At 41.2% G+C, this 24,871-nt stretch overlaps 1 protein-coding gene across 8 annotated transcripts in view; it reads left to right on the plus strand.

Annotated features, from left to right (window-relative positions):
* HDAC4 (histone deacetylase 4) overlaps positions 1–24,871 on the plus strand; it is a 426,792-nt gene that overhangs the window by 260,167 nt on the left and 141,754 nt on the right. For 6 of the 8 annotated variants that reach the window (XM_019492149.2, XM_019492145.2, XM_014594242.3 and 3 more), the window contains 2 exons: positions 3,815–3,935; positions 12,221–12,342. In XM_019492149.2, coding sequence (XP_019347694.1) covers positions 3,815–3,935; positions 12,221–12,342 — 243 coding nt within the window. The remainder of the gene's footprint in view (positions 1–3,814; positions 3,936–12,220; positions 12,343–24,871) is intronic. The other 2 variants (XM_019492147.2, XM_019492148.2) reach the window with 1 other exon arrangement.

Consider the following 24,871-nt stretch of genomic DNA (forward strand, 5'->3'; position numbering starts at 1 on the left):
CTGGATGATAGATGACTCCTTCTGTGTCCTTCTGCTGGGAGTCTTCTATGACTATCACGCTACGTTGTTTCCTTGCTTGGGTTGCTTGATCCTGTATGGATGCATCAACCACCAATGGTGTAAGGGCTTCATAGCTGTTGTGTAGGGTTATTGGTGGGACAACTGATGCACGTCATGGCTTAGGTCCTGATGTCACCAGTGTCCATCAGCTATTGGTTGGAGCATCTTGTTCAGGCCTGCGCTCCTGCCTGGTTTCCGTGGTCTCCTTGTGGCCTCCTCCTCCAGGTGCAGGGCCTTGCAATAGGCATCAATCTCTGCCTTGTGTTCTTTGATGGTCTGTAACCTGTCCACCTCCTCCTGTAGCTCCCTCACCTGGTCCTTCAGAGTTTCCAGCAGTGAGTACATCTGACAAGTGGGAGCGCTCATACCCCTGATTCCAGCAGACATGCCAGGCAGCCATCACTGTCTGCTGTCAAGGGCTCTGTCTGCTTGAAGGCTGGGACCATAGGTTCTGCGTGGGTGGAGGCCTCCAAGGTACTGGGGGGAGGGGGGATGTAGTTCATCCAGACCAGGAAGCCTGGCAGTGCAGTGTGTATCTGTTATATTGCAGGGCAAGCTCTGGTCATGTGCCCCCCGCCAGGTGTTTGTATAAACGGGAGACCAGGTGGGTGTTATTGCCTCCACATGGCCCTCACCAGCTGCTACTGCTGCTGCTGAGGCTTGGCAAGCAGGTTCGAGCAGCTGCCTGTAGGGGGATCTCTTAACTACCTGACCTTCTGCGCAGCCAGGGGGATTTCCCTGGGTCCCCGAGTCCCTAACTGGTGGTGGGAGGGTAGAGAGGGTTGGTCCCTCATCCCATTTACTTGATGTCCAGTGCCAGAGGACTGTCCTTGGCGTGGGGGGCTTCGGCTGCCTGGGGGTACAGCAGGCATGGGGTGAGCCATGCTGTGCGTGGGGCAGCTGAGGGGCAACTCAGGAGCGAGAGTGCCCACTGATAGCCCTTTTGCACTCCCTTCCATGCAAACTCCCACGCTCACATGCCGGGCCGAGAGCATGTCTGTTTGTGCAGCTCCAGTTGCATGGGTCCCTGTGGGCTGGGCTAAGTAGGATCCAGGGGAGGGGCGGATGTGACTGTCCTTGGCTCTGCTCAGCTGCCACCTCTAGCTAGTGCCCACCCACCGCAGGCCCCACTTACCTCCCGGCTCCACGCTGGGGGTCAGGTTAGTGTCTGCCGGGGGTCTTCCCTCTTACGGGGTGTGATGGGCTTGCACTTGTGCGTCTCCCACCAAGAGCTGGTCCCAAGGTGCGTTAAATTTAGGAGCGTGTAGCAAAGTCACCTTAGTGCACATGCAGATGCGCTAATGTGCATTGACGTTGCTTGTGTTCATTGACACACACCATGTTAATGCACTTTAGTGCATCTACACATGCGCTAATGTGACTTTGCTATTCACACCTAAATTTGATACCTGCTTTATGCAAGTATCAAATTTAGGCTTATATAGCTTTAAATTGCCATGTTTAAGGTGTATTAAAGGGAACACACGTGTAGACACCCCCCTCCCCTTAATGTGCCTTAAAAATGGCAATTTTTTAGGCTAAGTTTGCTTAAAAGAGGAGCATGTAGATGGGCCCAGTAAAGCTCAGGGTTTCGCTTTTCTAGACAAACGTAGCAATAGTCCATGTCCCCAAAAGTTTAGATTGCATTGCATCTAATTCAGTATAGTGTTTCTGTTATCAAAACTTATTTACCTGGTTTCACTCACTTCAGTGATGGCACACAAGAGCCTGTCTCAGTGCAGTGCTGGGAACCAAAAAAATAAGTCTGTAAACAAGTGAAATGTTTGAAGTGATGTTAAATTCTGTCCTGGTTATTACATGATTTGTTGTGATTTAGACTGATTAAAAAATATATATACATTTCTTCAAATGTGCTTTATCACTGACTTAATATTATCTATTATAAGTAGAGAATGGAATATTTTTTAATTCATGTAAAGTCATTCAGAAGTGAATAGTTAATACGGAATTATATAGAGAAAAGGACTACCCAGTTCTTATATCTCTGTGTATACTCTCTTTTAATGTGTAAAAACAGAAATCTGAATAGAACTGATGTCCACTCCATTTTATGGTAAAGCATTCAGAATTAGTCCATAGGAGGTCTATTTCAGACCCTCTCAAATCTCTTGGTTCCGTCAGTTGAGGCGGTTGGAAAATGGGTCGGAAGGGTTGCAGAGCTTCTCATCTTAAAATGATGCCAGGATCTCTTTTTTTTTTTTTTTATTTTCTTATGTCTCCAGCATTGGACAGAATAGAAGGCTTTTATTTCTTTATCTTCTTATATCTGTGTAGTGTCTTTCTGCTTCTAATTAAAGGAAAAGAATAAATTGCTAGTAGAGGTTTTTGTAAATCTCATGACCCATAAATACTTGGCTCAGTGCCTCCTACATAATGTCATCTTTAACCTACCAGAATGCAGCCGCATTTGATTACTTATAAAACGTTAGTTGATTGAATAAGAGAATATTATTTGGACAGACAGTGTCTTGTGCTTGGCATTTTCAGTTACTTCCTCCACCCCACCTCCTTTTATCCTCTCCATTATACTGTCTGCCTCTAGAAACTCAAATACAGCTACTCATTTTAACTTCTTCATTGGGGTACCTGCCTGGACTACTTTATGTAGAAACAATGAGAAATGTTCCAGACAGCAAATTTCTATTTATGACCATCTAAAATATCGAGCCATGCTGCATCTTAAAATAGTGCTGAGCAAGAAACTGCAAGGAGTTTTTCTTCATGGTCAAAAAAAAAAAAAATTGTTTGTTTTTTTTCTGCTTGTCAAGTGGCATCATAATATTGAGTATATCTCAGGAGACAGAAGCTTGTTCTGTCGTACTTTGTTTGCTGAGTTTTTTTTACCCTTGTTATGGTAGTGTGTGTTTCTATCCAGTTGATTTTCTTGCAGCCCAGGTATTTTCCTTTGGAATTTTTGGTTTACACTGTGGTATAGATGAGCCGCCATTTCCCACATGCTCTGATTGCCAAACTTTGTTTGCACTACTCCATCAGAAATACTGTCTGAGAATCTCTTCTGACAACTGAATGATAATTTTAATCCATCTTCATAGTGAAACAGACCAGTCTCTCTTGTGGAGTAAGTAATGATTAGAAATTTCATAGCTGACATTTAAACACTACGCTTTGAAATTACTGATATTTTTTTTTTTTTTAATGCTAGATTTTTTTCTATTTGAAGAAATGGATTGCAGGCTTGTAAATGAATTGGAATATTATGTAGCTTTTATTATACATAGATACTTTGAACAAAGAGATCCTTATTTGCAGAATTTCTCAAGACAAAGTCTGCATATGAGACATGTTTCATTTCCCCTTTTGCTTGCAGATGTGACATTTAAAATCTTGAGTATGCACAAGACCCCTCTTTTTAAACACCTTTGATTAAAAGAAAGCTAGAATGCTAGTACAAGTGTTATATTCTAAGTCTACTTTTATGCAAGTATAAAATCCTTTTTAGAAAGCTTTTTTAGGAAATGATAAATCTCTGAATAAATCTCCATTTTAAAACAAATTGCAGTTATGTTCAAATCCAGATAGTAGAGAAGAGCTCGTTACTGGAGGCACTTTGTTCTTGTTCTTAGGAAAAATGCCTTTCCATTGGCTACAGAGTCAAAGATTTAGCTCTAAATCTTTTTGAAACTTTCATCACAAGGTATTTAAATTTTAATTTGCTGATGCTTTCACTGAAATGGCATTGGTTAAATATGCTCTTTATTTTTTGCTCTTTCAGGTGCAGTGGCAAGCACAGAAGTAAAAATGAAATTACAAGAGTTTGTCTTGAATAAAAAGAAGGCTTTGGCACACCGGAATCTCAACCATTGCATTTCCAGTGATCCCCGCTTCTGGTATGGGTAAGTGGTACTGGGCTTGTCATCTTGATTCAGCCAGTGCCATCTTTGTTTACAATTACTAGAGAGAAAGGGAAAGGGTCTGATGCATTTTTAATAAAAGAGCTACATGTTACCAATCGGTGTTAGTTTGGCTTCATTTTTTCTAGGTAGATGCATTGCAAATTGTAGTGGTTGTGAAAGGAATTATCTGACATTTCAGATATATTCTTTTCAAATACTGTGATGTTACACTAAATGATACACGTATGCCTTCTCTAATTCAGGGATGTCAAACTCATTTGGTCTCTGGGCTAGAACTGGATTGTAGAGCTCATTGTAGGCTAGATCTGGACCTGCCTCTAGCAGTCTGATGAGCAGCATTGGCATTAACCACCACGGGTGCCTGAGCCAAAGTGTCAGCTCATGGAGCCACAGGAGTTAATAAAGCCATTGCTTGCTGTGCTGCGGGTGAAATGAGCCCTGGTCAGACTCTGTACCCTAGAATTTGGTGGCAGGGTGCATGATGGTGATATTATTCATTGTGGCTCTCTGATCTGCTGGGTTAGGGATTAACACTATCACTGCACACCCCATCCCTGAATTCACAGCCCCTTCAGGGTCTAGAGTGTCACCCCCACTCTAGTGTAACTGTCCACAAAATTGTTTCTCCTAAGAGCACTTTGATAGATATTTTTTCTGTGGCTACTCAAAGTTGATTATTCTGTGTAATCATACCTACAGATCAATCTCTACCAGGCATCTAAAATTCTTTAATTCATCACGTGGTCTTCAGTATGGGAAGTTTGTCTCTGGGGTAATGGAAAAATTACCATTACAATTCACGTAATTGGCATTCAGGTTCTTTAAAATATTACATTTTTAAAAATATTCAAATTGTACCCCTCAAATTAATTTCTGTGGCCATGTAGTGTTAATAAAAAAAAATTAAGGATTTGCTACATCAGTCATATACATACTTGAAAATACTGTGCCTTGAAAGTGTCACACCAGATGTAGAAATAATTTTTAGCGCTGAAAGCCCTTTAATGAAGACACTAACTATTGACCACCAACCATTCCAAACCAGGCATTTTGAGCAGGATTGTATCACCTGATGTTAATTGGCACAATTGGCCTTCTTGTGCTGAACCCCGGATAACACTAAATAGTCTACAGCTTGATGACACCAAACTGTCCTTTAGACCTCACAGCCAATGATCATGAAGACAAATGAATATCAACAGAGCTTTACAGATCTTTCAGACCTAACATTGGAACCTCACTGTGCATCTGCCAACTCAATATTGAGGGGATAAGCAGAGCTAAATGTGAATATTTGTGCACAATTTGGGCAGAAAATTGCGTTGGTGAACCACATCACCTCTGAATAATCTCTCTGTGCATTTAATGAAATTCTATTGGATTTGCACAATACTATACCTGAGGCAATCAGCTGCTGCAAAATTTGGACATAAAATTGTGAATATGGTTTTCCTTGCTTTGTGATCATTGTATCATCATATGCTAAAAAAAATTGGCACAATGTCACATGAAAGAAAAGTGATTTCTTTAAGCCAAGTTATAGACAGACATCAGTGTTTCTCAATTATTTTAATACTCAAGACTAATTTTATGTTTGAGATTTACTCGCAAATAAGGACCAACCCCCCCCCCCCCCCCCCCCCTTTACACATATTTCACAGAGAAAGTTCAGTGGTTGGTTTCATATGAAAGTGGTATTGGCATAGTATTATGAAGAGAAAAATAGAATACACTCATTTGATGGCTGTAGGCTGCTTTGCTTCATTCCTAAATAATATCCCCTATTTGTTAATGATTTGTATTTACATTTGAATGGGTTGATTTCAACAGTGATTCAGCATAGTCTTTCTTAGGGGTAAAAGCACAGTCTATCCTTTTCTAGCTTACTTGCGTCCACAAAAGGGTATAAATATATAAACAAACCAGAAATGTATGTTTCACTCAGCAGAGCCAAAGGCTCCCGATGTAGCTGAAAATAATTGACCTGTACGCTTGAACATTAGTCATTGTTGAGAGAGAGAGACCATGACAGGTAGAACTGAAAGGGGAATAAAGCAAAATCAAGAAACCATCTCCTGATGCTTGTGGTTTGAGCAGAGGCCTACTAACCTCTTTTTTAAAAAGAAGTTGTCATTGCCCTGGTTTGTCTGGGCTTCAGTGAGTAAAACTAATTAAACATCTGAGGGCTTTGGCCTTCTGTTTCTCCAGAGAGATGCTTCCATGTAGATTAGGCTATTGCAGATGAGGATCATAGTTCTTTCTTAAAAAGAGAAGAAACTCATTGCAGTGAAAAATATTAGAGGCAGCTTCCTGGCTGCCATAACTTAGCTTTCCCTTGTTTCACTACCTGAACCATTTCTACTGAACAAGATCTGAATGAGGGGAAATATTTGATACCATCCTCTCACGGTAGTTTTTACCCATGCTGTTAGGCTGTGATAGTGAACTCCATCCACATTGAAACTTTCAGATCCCAAAGAAAAAGTTACTCCTACCCCTACCTCATGGTTGAACAGTTACGCACACAGCAGACTCTTGTGTGCATTCAGAATGGAAGGAAGAAATTAGTGTACATGTACACAAGGGTATGTGTAAAAGAGAGGAGTGAATTGGGATGTGCATGTAGGAGAAGGCAGGGATCAGAAGCAATGAGAAAACTGACTAACATGCTCTGGCTGTTTTTGCTGCTCTAGAAATGGACTAGAACATCGAGAACCCATGGATAAACCTTGCCTTAAGTTAGTCTTAAAGGTTGATATGGAATATGATCAGAATATTAGAAATATCACATGATAGCATTTTGGCTGACTTGTTCAGTCATCCCATACAAATTTCTTAATAAAGACTATATTTAATTTGGATTAACCTTACAAATGTACAAATGGAATTTAAGGGTAAAAAAAGTTATGGATCCTATGTAATTCATATCAGAAGCAAGAGTTCCAAACTCAGGACATTCAGAGTTAAATCTTAATCTTAAATGAAATTCCAGTGTTTGGAAATACAGAAATGTATACAGAAATATGGAAAGCACTCGAAAATCATAGCACCAATCCCTAAGGATATGTTGAGATGGTAAGAGAAAAATCTGATGTGCCTTTTAAACTTAGCTTTTGACATCTCAGGTTAGAGTAAAACTATTTTGCATTAATTATGATAGTATAATTGTGTAGTGTCATCACACAGGCTCATATAGTAACACATGGATGATTTATGTAGTAGCAGTATTTAAGATCCACTGCTAAATCAACAGTTGGTGATAATATGAAAGAGGTGAACTCTGTTTGAAACTGGAAGCTGGCATTATTTTTCTGTCAGAGTTGATTTTCCAGTATTCTGCTCAGCTGCATGAGTGACCAAGAAATTTTGGAATGACCCTAAGAACACGTGACTGTGAACAGCTACATTCTCACTTTCCCATTAGGTTAAAATGCCTAGATTTTATTATGCAAAAATAGCATTAAGTCAATAGTGGAATGAAGGCTGAGTGATTTTACATTTTAATTCCAGAACTTTGATCACTTTGATCCTGTGGCCTCAGGAAAATCTGATGTGTAGTTGTGATTGTACGTGAATTTTCTGTGTTGAAAAAAAGTAAACTGTTAAGGTCTGAAAGGGAAATCTTCGTCTTTCAATTAACTATGCTACTGGCGTATTTCTCTTAGACCTTGGTGCCCTTAATTTTGTTGATTCCTCTCATTTATGGCAGGTTTTAGGCTCACAGTGAGTCCATTTAGTGGGCTGCTTGGTAATGCCTCCGTCCCCAGGGTAGAACCACAGGGAAGCAGCCAGGCAAGCTGCCACATATATCCTTGTAATGGGATCATGGCAAGGAAATAGAGAGTAATGTGGGATTTGCCTAAAATAGAGGTCAACAGCCTTTTGCCTGCACAGGCCAGAGCTTATGACCTGACTGTGGCTATGGGCTGAAAGTCTCCATCCTCCCCCAGAGCGGCCAGTGGCTGGCACTCTCTCTTGCTGCAGATTCCTGACCCCTCTAAGCTAGGGAAGCACACATGCAAAGCAGCAAAAGGCTCCTTAGTAGAGAGGAGTGCTTTCGAGGGGGTGGCTGGTACAGCGCAGTTCTGTATCTCCTATCCTCTGTACTGTCTTGGACCTGTTTGAGAGCCAAATCCAGCCTGCAGGCTATAGGTTACCAACCCCTTAATGAATAAGGAGTGTGGGCTAGGTGGACTGAAAGCTTCTCCCACTAGGGGGCAGAGGCAATATCATTTGGCAGAGATATATCAAAGATATGGCCTGCAGTACTGCCTGTGTGTATTGGACAGGCTCCATGTGGCACATACAGCATAATAACCTCTTGACCAAGGGCCAGATAAAGAAAAAACTAGAATCTTTGGAGTACTCAGGTCCAAAATAATGGTAGAAAATGATCAACAGGCACCTAAATCTGGAAAGTCCAAGGAGGTTAAAGTGTTCTGCCACGGGCATGCATGACTTTCTGGAGCTGATTGTTAGATTGGCATTTATTCATTCTTTCATGTAGAGGGGCCCTTTAAGCAGCAGATGGTATATATAGCATTGGTAGAGTTGAAGCACCTTGGATGTTATAATTGATGTTATTTGGTCCAGTGATGATGTGGTGTGTGTTGCTGTTCAAGCACAACAGACATCTGGGTCTGCTGCAAATTATGGTGCTTCAACGAGAATGGAAATTATGTAGTTTATTGCTTGAGAGATGCCGTTTGAGGTTGTAGGGCTGCCTGTAAACCAGGACAGAATAATCTCCCATGACTACCTTCAGATGGTTGTCTTTTTCCAGGAGGGGTTGGGGGTTATTAATGGTCTAAAGTGCTCAAGTTGGGAGGTATAGGTAACGACCAGAATTGAACACTGATCTGACATCAGCTCTAGAAAGACACAAAGGCCAGTGGCAGAACATTTTGACCTCCCTGGACCCTCCATCTCTGATCTCAGGGTCTCTTTTCTTAGGCAGCAAACCTTTAGAAACTGATTTGTACAGAAATTTGCAGAACAAGAAATCATCCACAGACTGGATTGTGTTGTATATGGTTTATGCAAGGGACTGTACATATTTATCACATTACCTGGATTCGTTTTTCTGATCCCTTTGTTCCTATGGGCTCTTTGCTTATATGCCTCTCTCAGCACTGCCCTCTTCCCCTTCCCCTTCCCTTTATAACTTTTGTATTCAAATAACTCTCTCCATTATGTACAGCGCTCTGTGCATGTCTTTTCACAGCATCTGATGAAGTGAGCTCTAGCTCATGAAAGCTTATGCTATTTATCTCTCTAATTTAGTCTGTAAACTGCAAATCTACCTTGCCTTCTCCTTGATTTCAGATTAACACAGTGACTGTCTTAGTACAGTTACTTTTAAAATGTGTTTCCAATAATGTTGTTCACCATTTTAAAACTAATTTGCCACACACAATCTTGTTGTTTGTTGTATCATCTTGAACACATCATAATATAGGTTATGATGGTTTCATTGTGATATGGACAGGGCATTACAGGGTCTGCTACAGACTTTCCAAGGAGGTTCTAATGTGTGTATCGTGTTGCTGTTGTATTCTACGTGTCTACTACTGAAAAAAGGAAGAAAAGAAAGGAAGCTTGACTGTATTTTTGTTTTAGTAACTGACATTGACATACTTATGTGTTTGTATTGAGTGACTTTGTCAAACTCACAGGTGCCTGTATTCTCTGCATGTGCAACACTCCACCAGAGATGCATGCAGTTGAATGTTTATTCAAATCAGATGACCACAGGTGTGTGTGTTTGAAGTAGCATATCCCCTTACTATGCACACCTGTTCAAAGGATCACACATTGCAAATAATAGGTGTATTATGTATTTGGAGACTTGCATATTTGAATTTGAATGTGCAATTTTATATTTGAATGTGCAGTCAATTATCAGACTTGAAAATCTCTGAAGGGTATGCTGACATATAGTCATAAGAGCCATGCAGTTTGTTGAAACCAGTGTAAGATTTTATGGTAGGAACAGCATTGCAGTCGTTGTGCCTGTGTGTGTCCTGGAACAGAAATAGTCCAGGATTGATGTGTACACACAGTGCCCCATTAATCAGGGTGTACTGAGTGGCTGAATGTGTTGCTTTTCTGCCATGGATTCATTGATGTAATCTCAGGATGATCATTCAGATACACTTTGCAATGTCCCGGGATAAACTGTTAGTACTTCTTATCCCATTAATCTTTTCAAGATTTATCCCAGGACAACAGACATGAATGTCTAAACAATTTTGCAGTTTGTCCCAGGATAAAATGGTTTATCCTGGGATAAATATGATGTCTGCTTATAACTTTATTGTCTTATTTCCCAGCGGTGCAAACAATTATGGCTGGTGAAAGTTTGCAATATTGAGTATCCAGGATTCAACAAATCCAGATTCGTCAAACAGGGCTTTGTAGTTACAGTGTGCCTACTCTTCATGATGGTGTAGTTTAAGTCATAATAAAATCAATTTTAGTACCTTTTGGTAGTAATCTGTGCTTCAGGCATTTGAACTTTGTTTATAAAATATCTTTTGTGTCAACTTCAAATAAAATGGATGGAACTGGGCAGAGAAAACTAATTCTGCATTGTGGAGGATTTAGACATTTTGCAATATGATTTCATTCAGATCGAGTGTACTAGTGAACTGTGTATGCATGTATGTGGTTACAGAAATAGAAAATGTGCATGTATTAATATAATGTGAAAGTATTGCAGATCTGTTGAAGATTTTATGGAAAATTTACAAATACAGGAACTAAAAATAAATATTACATTAAATTGGGAAGGATATTCATGTAGAACATTCTAACTTGCATATTTTGTAGACTTTTTAGTAAATAAATGCACTTTAAAAAAAACTTCAAAAATTACAAATATTAATTTTGTTTTTTTGACAGCTTTTGATAATCAGTTCCTCACATTTCAATTGAAATCTATACATTTTAGTACATTGGTTACTATAAACCTGGTGAAACATGCTTCTCACTATTTTAACTTCCTAGATGTTCTGCTAAAGAAATTGGATGGTTTATTTAATGTTGAAGTTGGAACTACAATAAATGTATTTCCCTAGGGATATTTTACTTGCAGAATATTTTAATCAAGTTCTTCTAGAATGCCTGATTAATGAATAAGAGTATAACTGGGAGGACTGAATGTTTCTATAGCCAGGTGCTTATTTTGCATTCTCATTAAATTATTTAATATTTTAAACGAAGAATACAGTGATTAAGTAATATTCTCTCTGTAAAATTGTTTGATAGCTGTGTGTCTATAATCTCTAGCTAGTAACGGGATCATTTTGTTAAGTTGTCAAACGTATTTATGTGGAAAGTCCAGAGATTTCCAAAGTTCTGTCCTGGTCGGGTTTCAGCATCAGCTCATATACTTCCCAGAAAATAAATTGGCAAACTTGGTAAAGGTCACTAAGTAGAAAAAATACAGCTAGCGTAGTTGTAGAAGATTGGAAAAATCATTAATTATTTAATATCTTTAGCAAACAGAATAAATTACTTCCAACAGTCTTTTCAAACAAAGCTATAAACTGTCATCTTTAAAAAGATGATCCCGAACAGTTTTGAGTCCTTTGGTGCCAACCCTGCAAAGTACCTACACCTCGATTCAGCAGAGTAATATCCAGAAGGACCACCTATCCAACATTGTTGCTGTTGTGGGGTTTACAGATGACAGCTAAAGTGTTTACAGTAAACTTTTTTATGCCATTGTTTTGGGTTTCAGTTTAGCAATGACCATTGCTAAACTGAAACCCATGGAAAAGTACAAGAAAGTATTTAAATATGCTTAACTTCTGCAGTATGACTCCTCTTATTGAATAAGGTTCCAATTTAACACAGTTCTTAAGTATACATGGTTGCCATACTTAGTTGAATTGGAGCCTTATGTTGCAGGACTACTCCCATGCTTAAACTTAAGCATATGCGTAATTGTCTTGCCAAATCAAGGTCTCACATTTTAAATCTTTTGTTGTTGTTGTTGTATTTGGATGTTTATGTAAAGAGGGAACTAGTACAAGGAAAACAACAGGAAACAAGTGAGCAAAAGGTCTGGTTGCTTTTTGGGGTTTTTTTTTTAAAGAGATAGTGCCTTTGTTCAGGGTTAAGTTTGAGTTACAAATGGATTGCCATGGTTTGAAAGTCAGTAGAGGACTGTTTTAATGTAACAGTGAGAAAATTATTCTATGCCAAATTTCTTTACAGTTTTGTAATATTTTCTCTACTTCTTTCTACTTCCTATACAGGAAAACACAGCATAGTTCTCTTGACCAGAGTTCACCTCCCCAAAGTGGAGTATCAGGCACCTATAACCACCCTGTACTGGGGATGTATGATTCCAAAGACGACTTTCCACTCAGAAAAACAGGTAAAACCTACAATAATATTCTACTTTCCATACTTAAATGTGTTTTTCTTCATTGTGACACATTCCTTTTTCAAAATGAGTAAATAAATCTTAACCCAAAAAATTAGTGTTACTTAGTGAGGTAATATTTTAAACAAGTTTTTTCTTTTTCTTGTGCGCACTCATCCTGTAGAAGGAATGAAGAATGCACGGCCCTACCTTCTGTTTGACTTCAGATAAACAGCTAACTATCTCTTTCTGCCTTAAAAACTATGGAAGGCAATTTATTTTGCATCAAATCTGAGACTGTCATTATTACATGGAAAAAAATAATATCCAGATTTGACTGTCTAGAATCAATATGTTTCATTGAATAATTAAGTGTTTATTTCTTGGTGGTGTTCTTAAAAGGAGAGGAAGAGGGGGAGAGGTCGGAGATCATGGAGACTTCACTGTAACTAAACAGTAGGGCTGTGCAAAGCTTCGGTCCCTGATTCAATTCGGCAGAGAGTTGGCCCAATTCGGTGGCCAAATCTCCGAATCCAAATTGAATCAGAGGACCCCTTAATCTCACCAAATCTAATCGGAGCCTTCTGAATCTATTTGGAAAGATTCGGAGATTTGGATGTTGACACAGCTTTAAATGTTCTTTCTACATACCTTTAGGTAGCAGGCGGCTCGTGAATGCTTCGATGCTGGGGCGCATGGCGTGTCCCACAGGAGTGCAGGGGACTCCCCAGCATGCTTGGCAGCAGACCCAGAAGTGGATCGTAAGCACTTCCGGTCCACTTTTGGGTTCGCTGGGGAGCATGCTGGGGCCCCTGCCCCACACCCCACCTGCTCGGCGACTGGTGCCTCCTGGGTCTGGAGGGGCACCCAGGGTCCCCCCATGGCCAGTTGCTGAGCTGGGTGGGCCGCGAGGGGTCCCCCCCATGTGCTTGGCAGTAGACCCGAAAGTACTTTTTGTTCCACTTTCCTCCCGCACTCCTGTGGGATGCTGTGCGGGAGCAAGCCACACTGGTATCTTGAGGTACGTAGAAAAATTTTTTAAACTGTGTCCATGTCCGAATCGCTGATTCTTTGAATCAGCTTTGAATCTTCAGGTTCAGATTTGGCCAAATCAAATTGGGGACAGTGATCTGAATCAACTAATCAAATCGCCCGCTTCACACCCCCCTACTAAACAGTTACTTTTCAGTTATGCTGTTTCCTGCAATGTGGTTGAGGGGGTTTATTTCTCCATGATACATTATGTAAATTACTATATTTTGATTGGCCACTATCATTAACTCAGCATCATATGCCAAAAACCAACATGCAACCTCGGGTTCTAATATCACCATCCTGCAAGCTACTGCTACTTCCTTCAGGGAATACCTAAACCCTGATAGATTCCTCTTGATTTCAGAAAGAATTGTGACTGAAAGGACTGTATACATAGTGTTTTTAAGTGACTTTTTAATGCCCAAGTTTAACTAGGAGAGCTGCTCTTTTTGAGAAGTCAAAATAGAGGTAAAAGGAAAAACCAGGGATGCATTTGAAAAAAAGAACTTGAGAGCTTCTGTAGGTTTCTTTTGAAAACCACTGTTTACAGGGGAAATCCTATAACTGTAGATTGGATGAATCCTTGCATTCTGTTTGACTGACAGCCACTAGCCAAAAAAACACTTAGAGATTTGCATGGTCATGTTTTGAATATGTCAATGTGTCTAGTGCGATTACTATAATCTCTGCTCTGATTGGTTGCCAAGCTTTTGGCAAAGTCTGATTGGTTGCAAAGTCTGTTTTATTGCAACTGACAGCCACTCTACTTTCACTCTTCTGAAACCTCAAACTCATCGAATACTTAAGGGGAAAAGAAAAAAGCACAGCACAATGATAAACTGGTGTTGTACTTATATTCCTTTATATACATTCAGATTAAGGCAAGTGAAATATTTTTACTCTGTTTTAAGTAAAGTATTTTGTGAAAACTTAACAGGCATCTCCAAAATTATTAACTTCAGTTACAAGAAATCTGTATGTATGTTAGCTGTGTTTCAGACAGCTTCCCTGTGTGAAGAATCTGGCCCAATCCAGTTGTGCAATATTGTCTTAATGCTTCTGAACTGTGGTTCTCCAGGGATGATGTTGTTCTAAAGTCACACCCATGGTTCACATTTAGTTAGCATGAGTCCAGTAAGTCTATCTGGATCTCTGGGCCATCCCTATAATTCATATATTTTATTGAAAAAATTGAGGATTATCCTTCAAATTTATTATATAGTCCCAGATTCATTTTTCTTGTACAACTAAGGTAAGAGCCATCAGAAAAGAAAGTGGAGTGTTATTACATTAGTTTTACATCAGCTCCTGAGAATTGCATTTGTGAAATATAGATATAGCGCTCTATATATCTATACACACGCGTGCGCACGCACACACACACACACATTTTGCAAATATATATGTATATATACATTTTGCATAAATATATTGCAAATATATACATAAATATTTTGTAAAATATACATGTTGCAAATGTATTCTGTAAATTGTTTCATCAAGTGTTTGATTGTATTCTGTCACTTACTGTATCTAACGTAGTCTTTGCCCAGTAGTCTGTCACTTTGTAAATAACAAATTGTTGTTTCTATTAAAGCCTTCCAACAGTAGAATTTTAAATGGAACATGTATAATAAATTACTTTTAAAGTTGTCACTTATTGTTCTATACATTGTAGAATGGTGTTATTGTATTTTTCTCAGCTAGTCGCATTATATTTTTTCACATTACTCTGCCAAAGGTAAACTGTTGTCATTTTGTGTAAATTGAAAGAGGTTTCTCAGTTAGGGATATTTATGAGGAAAAGATGGGGGAGGTATTCTGTACCATTTGTAATAACTTGTAGCATTACTCAGTGGATAAAAGAACAATGCAATATTTATAAAGCTTTGACTTCAGTGTAGTGTGGATGTATCTGAGCTAACTACACAAGCTGGGTTGGGTAGCAATAGCAGTTTAGTTGCATTGGCACAGGGCTTCTCTTGGGCTACCTCCCCAGTTATTTAACTTGGTTTTCAGGCAAATGTTTGCAACCCTTGCTTTAGCTTTGTACTGCAAAAGCTGCTAGTATCCAAGCTAACTAATTTATCTACACCAAACTGCAGTTACAACAGTGACTGCTGTGTAAATATACCCTAAAACCTGTCTGCACCCGAAATAATCAGACTTCAAATGAAAAGAGAGAAGTCTATGTGCTTTCATTGATGGAAATAGGAGGGAGAAATTGGACTGTTGAAGTTTTCACTTAAATGTAGAAAAATTTTGGCTATTCTGCATCTTGGGGACAGTTGTTAGTCACAGAATAGAAGCTGCATTGTGACATTTTTGTCCATGCTTGTGCTTAGCTGCATCTCTAGCATCCCTTGTACCCTAAAATACATCGGAAATGAAGCTGTAAGTTTACATTTACTTCCAGCAACAGTGACCCAGTGCCCCCAGAGAAGAAACTGAGTGATCAAAAAGTCAGGTTAGTATTCCAAACCAAATTGGAGGATGTATGTTGGAGATAGACATCTGGCAAATATATGAACAACAGACTAAACTAAATCTTTGGCCGTGGCCTCTGCCAAAAAGTCAGCTGCCTGAACTGACTTCCACTAAAGATGAGACAAGGCTGGGTTAATTCCTTGGGGAATGGGGATCATATGTATGCCTTTAATCTTGCTTTTCTAGAGCGTATCTTAAGGGTAGTAAACATTTTAATAGCAATTTTACGTCTTTAATTTTAATTAAGTGGTCTTTTTTCCCCATGTAGTCAAATACTTAAATACTGTTTTGTCCTATGTGTAACGTGAGCAGATGTTGCTGTTCGTTAGGGAAAGCTTACCAGCGGTAAGCATAATGGCATATGCGAGTAAGATTTTAGTGTATGTACTAAAACAGAGGAAAAGTTTCTGTGTGAAGGTCACTATGTTCCTTTATAGTTTCTTGTTATAAAAAGGGGATACTTTGATAACTTTTGGTATGACCCACTATGGGCTTTTTTGAAAAATTGGATCTTCTAGGGACAGGCAAGTTGTCAAACTGGAGAGAAATGCTGGGGAATACCTATGGCAGGTGCCTTGCCTCATTTCACACTGGAATTGCTTATTATCTTAAATAATATTTTATAGGTAGTAAAGCAGTGTAATTGAACTAGGAATTTGCCAGTGTATTCAAACAATATGACTCACCCAGCTGCTAGAAATGTCTTTCCATTTGGTGAGGCCTCATGGAACCAGAACTAGATATGCAAAATGTTATATATGTTTGGGAAAGATAAGTGCTGTAGAAAGGGGGGGGGAGGGGCGAGCAGGGTGACTGCCCTAGGTGCCACAGCAAAGGGGTGCCAATAGGCACTGCCCAGCCGGGGCAGGGTGCAGGACAGAGCTATGAGTGGCTCATTTGGGGGTGCACAGGGACAGAGGGAGGGTGACTCCCGCCACTGCGTGCACTCCCAGGCAAGCTTGGGGGGACCATGTGCCCCCTGGATCTGTTCGCGGGCTGAGGGTGGGCTGCTGCTGTGCGTTTTACCCCACCTGCCAAACTTCCTTGCCACAGTACTGGGAAGGGCCAAGATATATCTATCTATCATATGTAGGGTATTCTAAAGCACTTCAGGGTACTAGAAAATGTTTGGTTTTCAATTTCTGGATGACTGGACAATTCTAAGTGTTTTCATTATTATTGCTAGGCCTGCAAAAACTTGCGGTGTCATCCTTTTTGTTCCACTCAAAAGAGGATTAAGAATCTGGATACTGCTTTCTTTGCCATAGAACTCCCTTCTACAAGAATCAGTAGATCTCCAAGTTTCCAACAATTGGTTCAGGGGCCATTTGTAAACATTCCAGTGTGGACTTGAACTTTCATTTAAAGAAGTTTCAGGTACTGATCTTAGTATCTGGTTCAGCATCACAGGCTAACCTACACTCTGTGATTTTTGGGCTTCCTATCCCTGGAACAGGAGGACTTTCCCAGCCCACCTGTGGAGATGAAGGTGCTTTAAGACTGTAACCCAATAACTGTCTTCTTCGCTGATAAGGCAGTCTTCTCTCCTTCTCTTCTGATAAGGCAGAACTGTAGGCAGACAACTTTAGCTGTTTCAAAGACTTGGTGAAATAAATGGCTCCAGGCTCTTTCAGATTTACCTCCTTCACTGAAATCTAATTTATTTGTTAGTTAATAAGCTGATAGATCTCTTGCAACTGCCTGCATCTAGTAAGATGGTAGTGCTTTCCCCTCTCCTCCCAGTCAGCAAGTGAATCATAGACCCTGGAAGGATTATATGACACAGTGTTAGCCACCTCTGCCCAGACTATGTAGAAGGTTGACAAAAATCATCAAGCTCCTTCCGGAGGTTCAGTTTTTCTGTATTTGCCTTATGCCTTCTCTCTGTTGGTTACAGCTGCCAGTGAAAAGACTAAATAGTTTCAGAGTACCTCAGACAACAAAGGCTGCCTATACTTGTGTTCGAGGTTAGGGGGGGAGCATTGATTAAAGTGGTTCCAGACAGCTGCTCTAATTAAAAAGGCTTACTGTCGTATGTATTAAGCCCCCCTCCGCGTTTCAAAATGGCCATGGATGTTTTATCTAAAGCTCATTCGACAAGGTTTAGATAAAGCGTCTCTGTGGCCATTTTGAAACTCATGGGGGCTTAATACACATGACAGTGAAGCAATGCTGGAGCATTCTAATTAGAACATGGAACAGACTTGATTACTTCAGTCTGCTCTAATGTGTTCTAATTAGAATATGAAGGAGAACCTCTATAGGCATCCAAAGAGCCTGTAAGACTGGACTTGTTGAGGCGTAAGTCGTTCTACTTTGCTAATATGCCATTCTGGGTAGTTGAGTAACAGGCACTGTTGATTAGATATGATTTATGAATATGTGGTATTGTTCACTGACAGACTGCTGTGCGGGCCGGGGGCAAGCCGGGCCCGTCTTTGTGCACGCGGGCTGTGGCCAGCAGCCCGGGCACGCGGGGCCGGAGAAGACCGGGGGCGAGCTAGAATTAGTCACGGACGCGTAGTGGTTGATTTAAGGATTATTTTACTTACACCAAAGATGGTTGCGGTGCAGGCAGGAAAACTTGCTTGAGTTACAGTTGCAGATAGAAAAGAAGAGAGGCAGACTAGAGTTCCTCCCTGTGAACACTCTTCTAGCCCATCCGGTTGGAGGCTCTAAACCGCGAGCCCGTCGGACCAACTGGAGAAAGTACGTAACGGTAAAGAGCTCTGAATTCACTCTCATGAAGGTTGTTAGGCTCCGTGGATCCTTTTTGCGCGCAGGGAAGAAGGATACGTCGGGATTGCGCTCAGTGACGGGGAGAGGCCAGAGGCTGGTCAGGCCCCTGTTGCCTTTTAAGAAATGAGTTGGGTCCGTAAGGATCCACAGCGCTTAGAGATCTTCACACAGCGTGAAGTCTCCTCCTCCTGGTGTTCGTGGAGTCCTCCAACTTGGGCGGAAACCGCACAAGCTTTTTATACGGCTAGCAAGCCAATCGCTAGCTGCCACGTGTGAATAATTTAACACAAGCCAATAATTGGGCTCGAATTAGAATACAGATGGCGGGAACTCTTTGCAACGAGCATTTCTGTGCTGCAAAGAAGAAATGCACACTTCAAAGAAAGCTACAAAACGGCAGGAACTTCTTTTGCACCCGGGGTTCTCCTCTGCAGCGGAAAACTCCACCGTGCAAAGAAGCTGCAATTTGGCGGGAAATAATTCAGTGGTGCCAAAGCACACACAAAACAAAAGTCACAACTTTGGGTTGTGACAACTGCCACTTGACTTGCTAGACGTTTTACCACCCTGATACTTGGAGGAGTAGCTAGTAGCCAGTATCTTGCTTCATAATGCATTGGATATGGCTGATACCACATTCTGCTTGATGACTCTTGCTGTTGTCCTAAGATGGTTGTCCAGGGTTTGTGGTTCTGGCTTCCTCTAAGGCAGGGACGGGCAATTATTTTGGGCACAGGGTCATTTACTGAGTTTAGCAAGCCATCAAGGGCTGCATGACAGGCAGCCCAGGGCAGATAAATATTAATTTTCTAAATTTTTTAAGGGGCCCTGCTAGCTGGATAGAATGGCCTGGTGGGCCGCGTCTGGGCCCCAGGCCACATTTTGCCCACCCCTGCTCTAGGGAGTCTCATAAAATTTTGGAAGACCTTTCTTTTGAAGAGGAGTAGGTTTTCAGCTCCAAAAGAGATAAGCCTCTGCACACCCTGAAAGATTCAAAACAACACAGTATTCTTTAAGGGTTTATACATTTGTTAAGTGTAGAGATCACTGTTTTCCTGGTGGTCAGAATTTTTCTTGCACAATGGAAGGATCCAGCCATTTTTTCTGAGGTGTCCTGTTCTGCCTTCCCAGCATCTTTGTCAATGCTGATGGATGCCTCCATGCTAGATGAGGAGTTCATTCAGAGCGCAAGGGAACTGGCCTCTTAAAGACAAGATTGCCTATCAGTGTATTGGAGCTCAGGAAAGTTCACAGTCTGCCAACCATTCCTGCATCATATTATGGGTCACCACTTTAAAATAATGATAGACTGTACAGTAGGGCTATGCAAGGCTTCGGACTGTGCTTTAGATCCGGAGAAACTTTGGATGCTTCGGCGTCCAAAGCAGCACGTCCTGATCGAAGTGCTGGCTTTGTTGGGCTTTCCGAAGCTTCAGAGCTGCCTCAGAGATCCGGCCATGGGGTATAATGGGGAATCAATGAAATATCTGTAACTTTGTTTTTCTTTGCCTGATTTCAATGAAACTTGCAGGGATGAAACCAATGAAACTTGCAGGGATGGTAGCCTCTGCTGAGAGCATGAAACCTGCCAAGTTTCAAGAAGATCGGTGCAGGGATTCAGGGGGAACTGCACCTCAAATTCTTGAAAGCAAAACTCACGTCACATCTATGTGCTACACCACAGCGGGGTGAAAATGGCAGGAATGGTGGCCCCTGCTCAGGCCACAAAGCCTGCCAAGTTTCAAGAGGATAGGTGTAGGGGTTTGGGGGGAAGTGCACCTCAAGCTGCAGACAAGCAAAACTCATGAGATGGGTGATACTGTGTTTTAAAGCACAGCAGGGTGACATCTGCAGGGATGGTGGTCCCTGCTGCAGCCACGATGCCTGCCAGCTGTCAAGGAGATAGGTGCAGGTGGGTTCTGGGGTCCTGCACCTCTAGCTGCTGACAAGCAAAACTCATAACATGGGTGCTTGTGCAACTGACTGTCTCTGCCTTGGGGCAGTTGATTGTATTGATTATTTCCTCTCCTTAGTCTGTGGTTTTGTAGGTGTTAATCGCTGCTCGTTAACACCTACAAAACCACAGACTAAGAGGAAATAATACAGACAATCAACTGCCCGGAGACAGAGAGTCAGTTGCACAAGCACCCATGTTACGAGTTTTGCTTGTCAGCAGCTAGAGGTGCAGGACCCCAGAACCCACCTGCACCTATCTCCTTGACAGCTGGCAGGCATCGTGGCTGCAGCAGGGACCACCATCCCTGCAGATGTCACCCTGCTGTGCTTTAAAACACAGTGTCACCCATCTCATGAGTTTTGCTTATCTGCAGCTTGAGGTGCACTTCCCCCCAAACCCCTACACCTATCCTCTTGAAACTTGGCAGGCTTTGTGGCCTGAGCAGGGGCCACCATTCCTGCCATTTTCACCCCGCTGTGGTGTAGCGCATAGACGTGACTTGAGTTTTGCTTTCAAGAATTTGAGGTGCAGTTCCCCCCAAACCCCTGCACCGATCTTCTTGAAACTTGGCAGGCTTCATGCTCTTAGCAGAAGCTACCATCCCTGCAAGTTTTGTTGAACTAAGACAACAAACAACAAAGTTATAGATATTTAATTGATTCCCCATTATACCCTACGGCCGGATCTCTGAGGCAGCTCCAAAGCTTTGGAGCCACTTCAGCCGGATCAAACTGGGAACCTGGTCCAGAGCCCCGGATCGGATCGCTGGCACCTGAAGTGGCCAGATCCAAAGTCGGATCAAATAGCTGCCTACTCGCACAGGCCAACTGTACAGCTACAATGCCATCCATCCATAGAAAAGGGTTTAAGATCTTTTTCAGTGTGCAAAGATGCCAACAGCTTCTAAAACTGGCACACTTCCCACTAGACATACCTTTTGGCCATGTACCTCTCGGGCTTTTGGAAAACCTTGGTGAATTTATTTCAACAGATGTCTCCCTTCTATGATTCAGAGAGATCAAGAATGCTAGGCATTTTTTTGGTCAGGGTCTGCCCAAATATCTACTGTTTTGCTTTGGACATGATCAAGAAATGCCGGACCTTATGTCTCCAAAGTAGAGCACAGCTCAGCATCAGTCTCACTGTCTGATGCTGTCTTCATCTCATGTTCAGAGTTTATATGCCTTCCAGTTTATAACTTGCACAGTATTGGTCCAGTAATCTGTCGTGTTCCACCCAATGGTACTGAAGTTGGAGAGTATAACAAAGGGTATTTCTGCTGTTAAGAGGTCTGTTCCCACAGTGGGACCCCTCCTCAGTCTCTATTCTCACTCTCGGCTGCTTGGGATTTTACCCATTACTCCAAAGCATTGGCTTCTCCTGGTACTGACATACCACTACCCATTTCCCATCGCTATACATTTTATTTAACTTAAGCCTCCCCTTTGCCTCCCCCATCTTAGTTTGAGGTATCCTTCCTTCTTTCAGTCTCTAGTCCATTAACTGACTGTTTGACACAATCCTTATCTGCCCCATATTTTCTTTCTTGCTCCTTTCTTCCATCTGCCATCTTATTTCCATAGTTCTAAAGAAATCCTCTACTGTGCCTCCAAGCTCCTGAATTCCATTATTTCATCTCTTCCCTTCCCTCTCTCCCAACTTCCAGTGGTCTTTCATTCATTTCCCTCTACTATCTACCACCTGCTCTGATGTTACCCACACATACTAAGATTAGATTGTGCACCCCCCGCCAGAGAACATCTCTTCACCACTTCCTTGTCTCTATACTTCTCTGACTCCAGGCCATGTTTCACTGTGTTCTAGCCAAGGTTGCAGTTTGGATACAAGAGAGCAGAAAATAAACCACAGATGATAGATTAATTTCACTTAGCTATGGGAGTGGCTCCTCAACAGGGAATAGTTAATGCCAGAATTGGCAGGTGATGGAATGGGAATTCTTGAGTGCTACAGAACCAGTTCTGTTTAAAACAAAACAAGCCTAACAAGACTAAAATTCCAACAGCCTTGGCTTCAGAAGTAACACAAATCTTTTGGGTTTTTTATGATTAACTGACACTACTTTGCATGTCATAACCCAGAGCACAGATGTTGCTTTTTGTTCATCATTGTGGTTGCCATTTTTTTCTTTGAATATGCAAGTCCTGCAAACTGGTACACTGACACTCTACAAAAAGACATTGCCAAAAATGTTAAGTTTCTTTGGGAAAAAAACTGAGAGTATGATATAAACAAAGGGCAGGGAAAGCTGGAGTCCATCCTAAATAAAGTTCTTTATTTGTCTCTAAACCCCAGCAAGTTAGCTTTCAGATTTTTGGCACCAAGAAAAAGACTACCCTTATTTGTATTTGTAACTTAAAACTGACATATTATGTCTTTCAACTTTATTAAATTTGATTAAATTTTCTTAGGTGAAATACTAAGTCCATCCCAATACAGTTTGGATTACAAGACCTGGAATCCAACCACAGTCTTTGTTATGGGTGGGGTGACATAAATGGCTGAAGGAACACAGCTTGAATTATTATTGATTTCAGGATAAATGTCAGTGCTAGCAATTAAACCTCTGTAACCTCAGAAATTTAGACAAGCATTCAGAGAGAATAAATACGTAACTGCACAGTGCTATTTTTATAGTATCATTTTTTTGCCCTTTTCAATTACTAGATTCTTCTATATCCCTTTGTGTACACATACTTTGGCATATTGTGTTACTCTAATATATAAGCACAGCATTTCCCCCCGCCCCCCATTTTTAAACAAATAAGGTCAAATCCCTACATAAGCTAGTGTCTCGTCAAAAAAATACAGTGAAGTATATGAATAATTTCTAAGAAACATTCCTGAAAAATTTACAGCATATGAAACAGTAAACACTAACAGCATGCTATTAGTACATCCCATCTCCCAAAGCATTCTAATGTATTTTTAGTTCTAAATTGATCTCTTCCTGTTTCTTAGCCTTTGGGTTTCTGCATGAAATTATTTTATTATTAGACTCCTTGGAGGTGCAATTTTTAATTACCTGTATCCTGTTCTCAATGTAGCTGCTAAATAAATTTCACAGTATAGCTCCCTCTGTCATAAATGCTGCATCTCTTGCACTCATTTTCTCAAATAATTGCCTAAAAAAAAAGAAAAATTTGCAGGACACAGCCTCAGCCTGTAGGCTGGACTGCTACCCTACAGCTGGTCACCCGTGGGACCAACATCTGTCTAATCATGCTTGTTCTCTCATCCTTTCCCTATAGGCAGAGTTGTATGCAAAAGAGCATTAAGAGCATAAGTGCCATGCTGGGCCAGACTAGTGGTCCATCTAGCCCAATATCCTGCCTCTGACAGTGGCAGAAGTAGATGCTATAGAGGTAGAGCATCAAACCAAATATCTCTAGAATGATCTATCCCTTGTTCAGTACCATCCCTGGCATCCGCCATTTATTGCTTTAGAGATGCCAGTCTCCAACCATTCTGTTCAATAACCATTAATAGATCTATCACCCATGAATTTACCCAGTCTCTTTTTGAACCCGTCTATGCTGTCTGTCTCCACCACCTCCTGTGGCAGTGAATTGCACAGCATAACTAAGCGCTGTGTGAAAAAAGCACTTTTTCTTGTTAACTTTAAACCTGTCACCAAGTAATTTCAGTGGGCTCCCCTTAGTTCTTTTATTCTGAGACCTGGTGAACAAGAGTTCACTTGGCCCGCACCCTTCATGATTTTATAAACCTCTGTAATATCTCCCCATAGCCATAAGGGAGCATTTTACTTCCTTCTGGTTGTCCATTGTGACCAGAGTGCTGTAACATGTTCAGATAATCCACAAAGGCCAGTACCTCACCAAGCATGCCGTCTTTAGTGTATTTAAAGCAGAGGTGGGCAAAATGCGGCCCAGGGGCCAGATGTAGCCTGCCAGGGCATTCTTTCCGGCCTGTGGGGCCCCTAAAACATTTAGAAAACTAATATTTATCTGCCCTTGGTTGCCTGTCATGTGGCCTTTGGCTTGCCAAAACTCAGTAAGTGGCCCTCTGCCCAAAAGAATTGCCCACCCCTGATTTAAAGCCTAAGTGTTCCAAGTCAGTGATACTGAGTGCTGGTTGAGTTAAAGCCTTTACATCAAAGCAAATATAAAGGAAGAGCTTACAGTCCTTCATCTATTACTGCCAAAGTCCCTACTTCAGGCTGCTTCCTAAAGACTTGCACAGTTGTAAAGAGGGGGTCAGTGATTTTGAGTAATAGCACAGGCCAAATCTCTATACCCTCCTGCCTTTTGTTCTCCATCTCTAGTGATGGCAGCCATTGGGTGT

This window comes from Alligator mississippiensis, chromosome 4, assembly GCF_030867095.1.
Source record: "Alligator mississippiensis isolate rAllMis1 chromosome 4, rAllMis1, whole genome shotgun sequence".
Classification (NCBI taxonomy): Eukaryota; Metazoa; Chordata; order Crocodylia; family Alligatoridae; genus Alligator; species Alligator mississippiensis.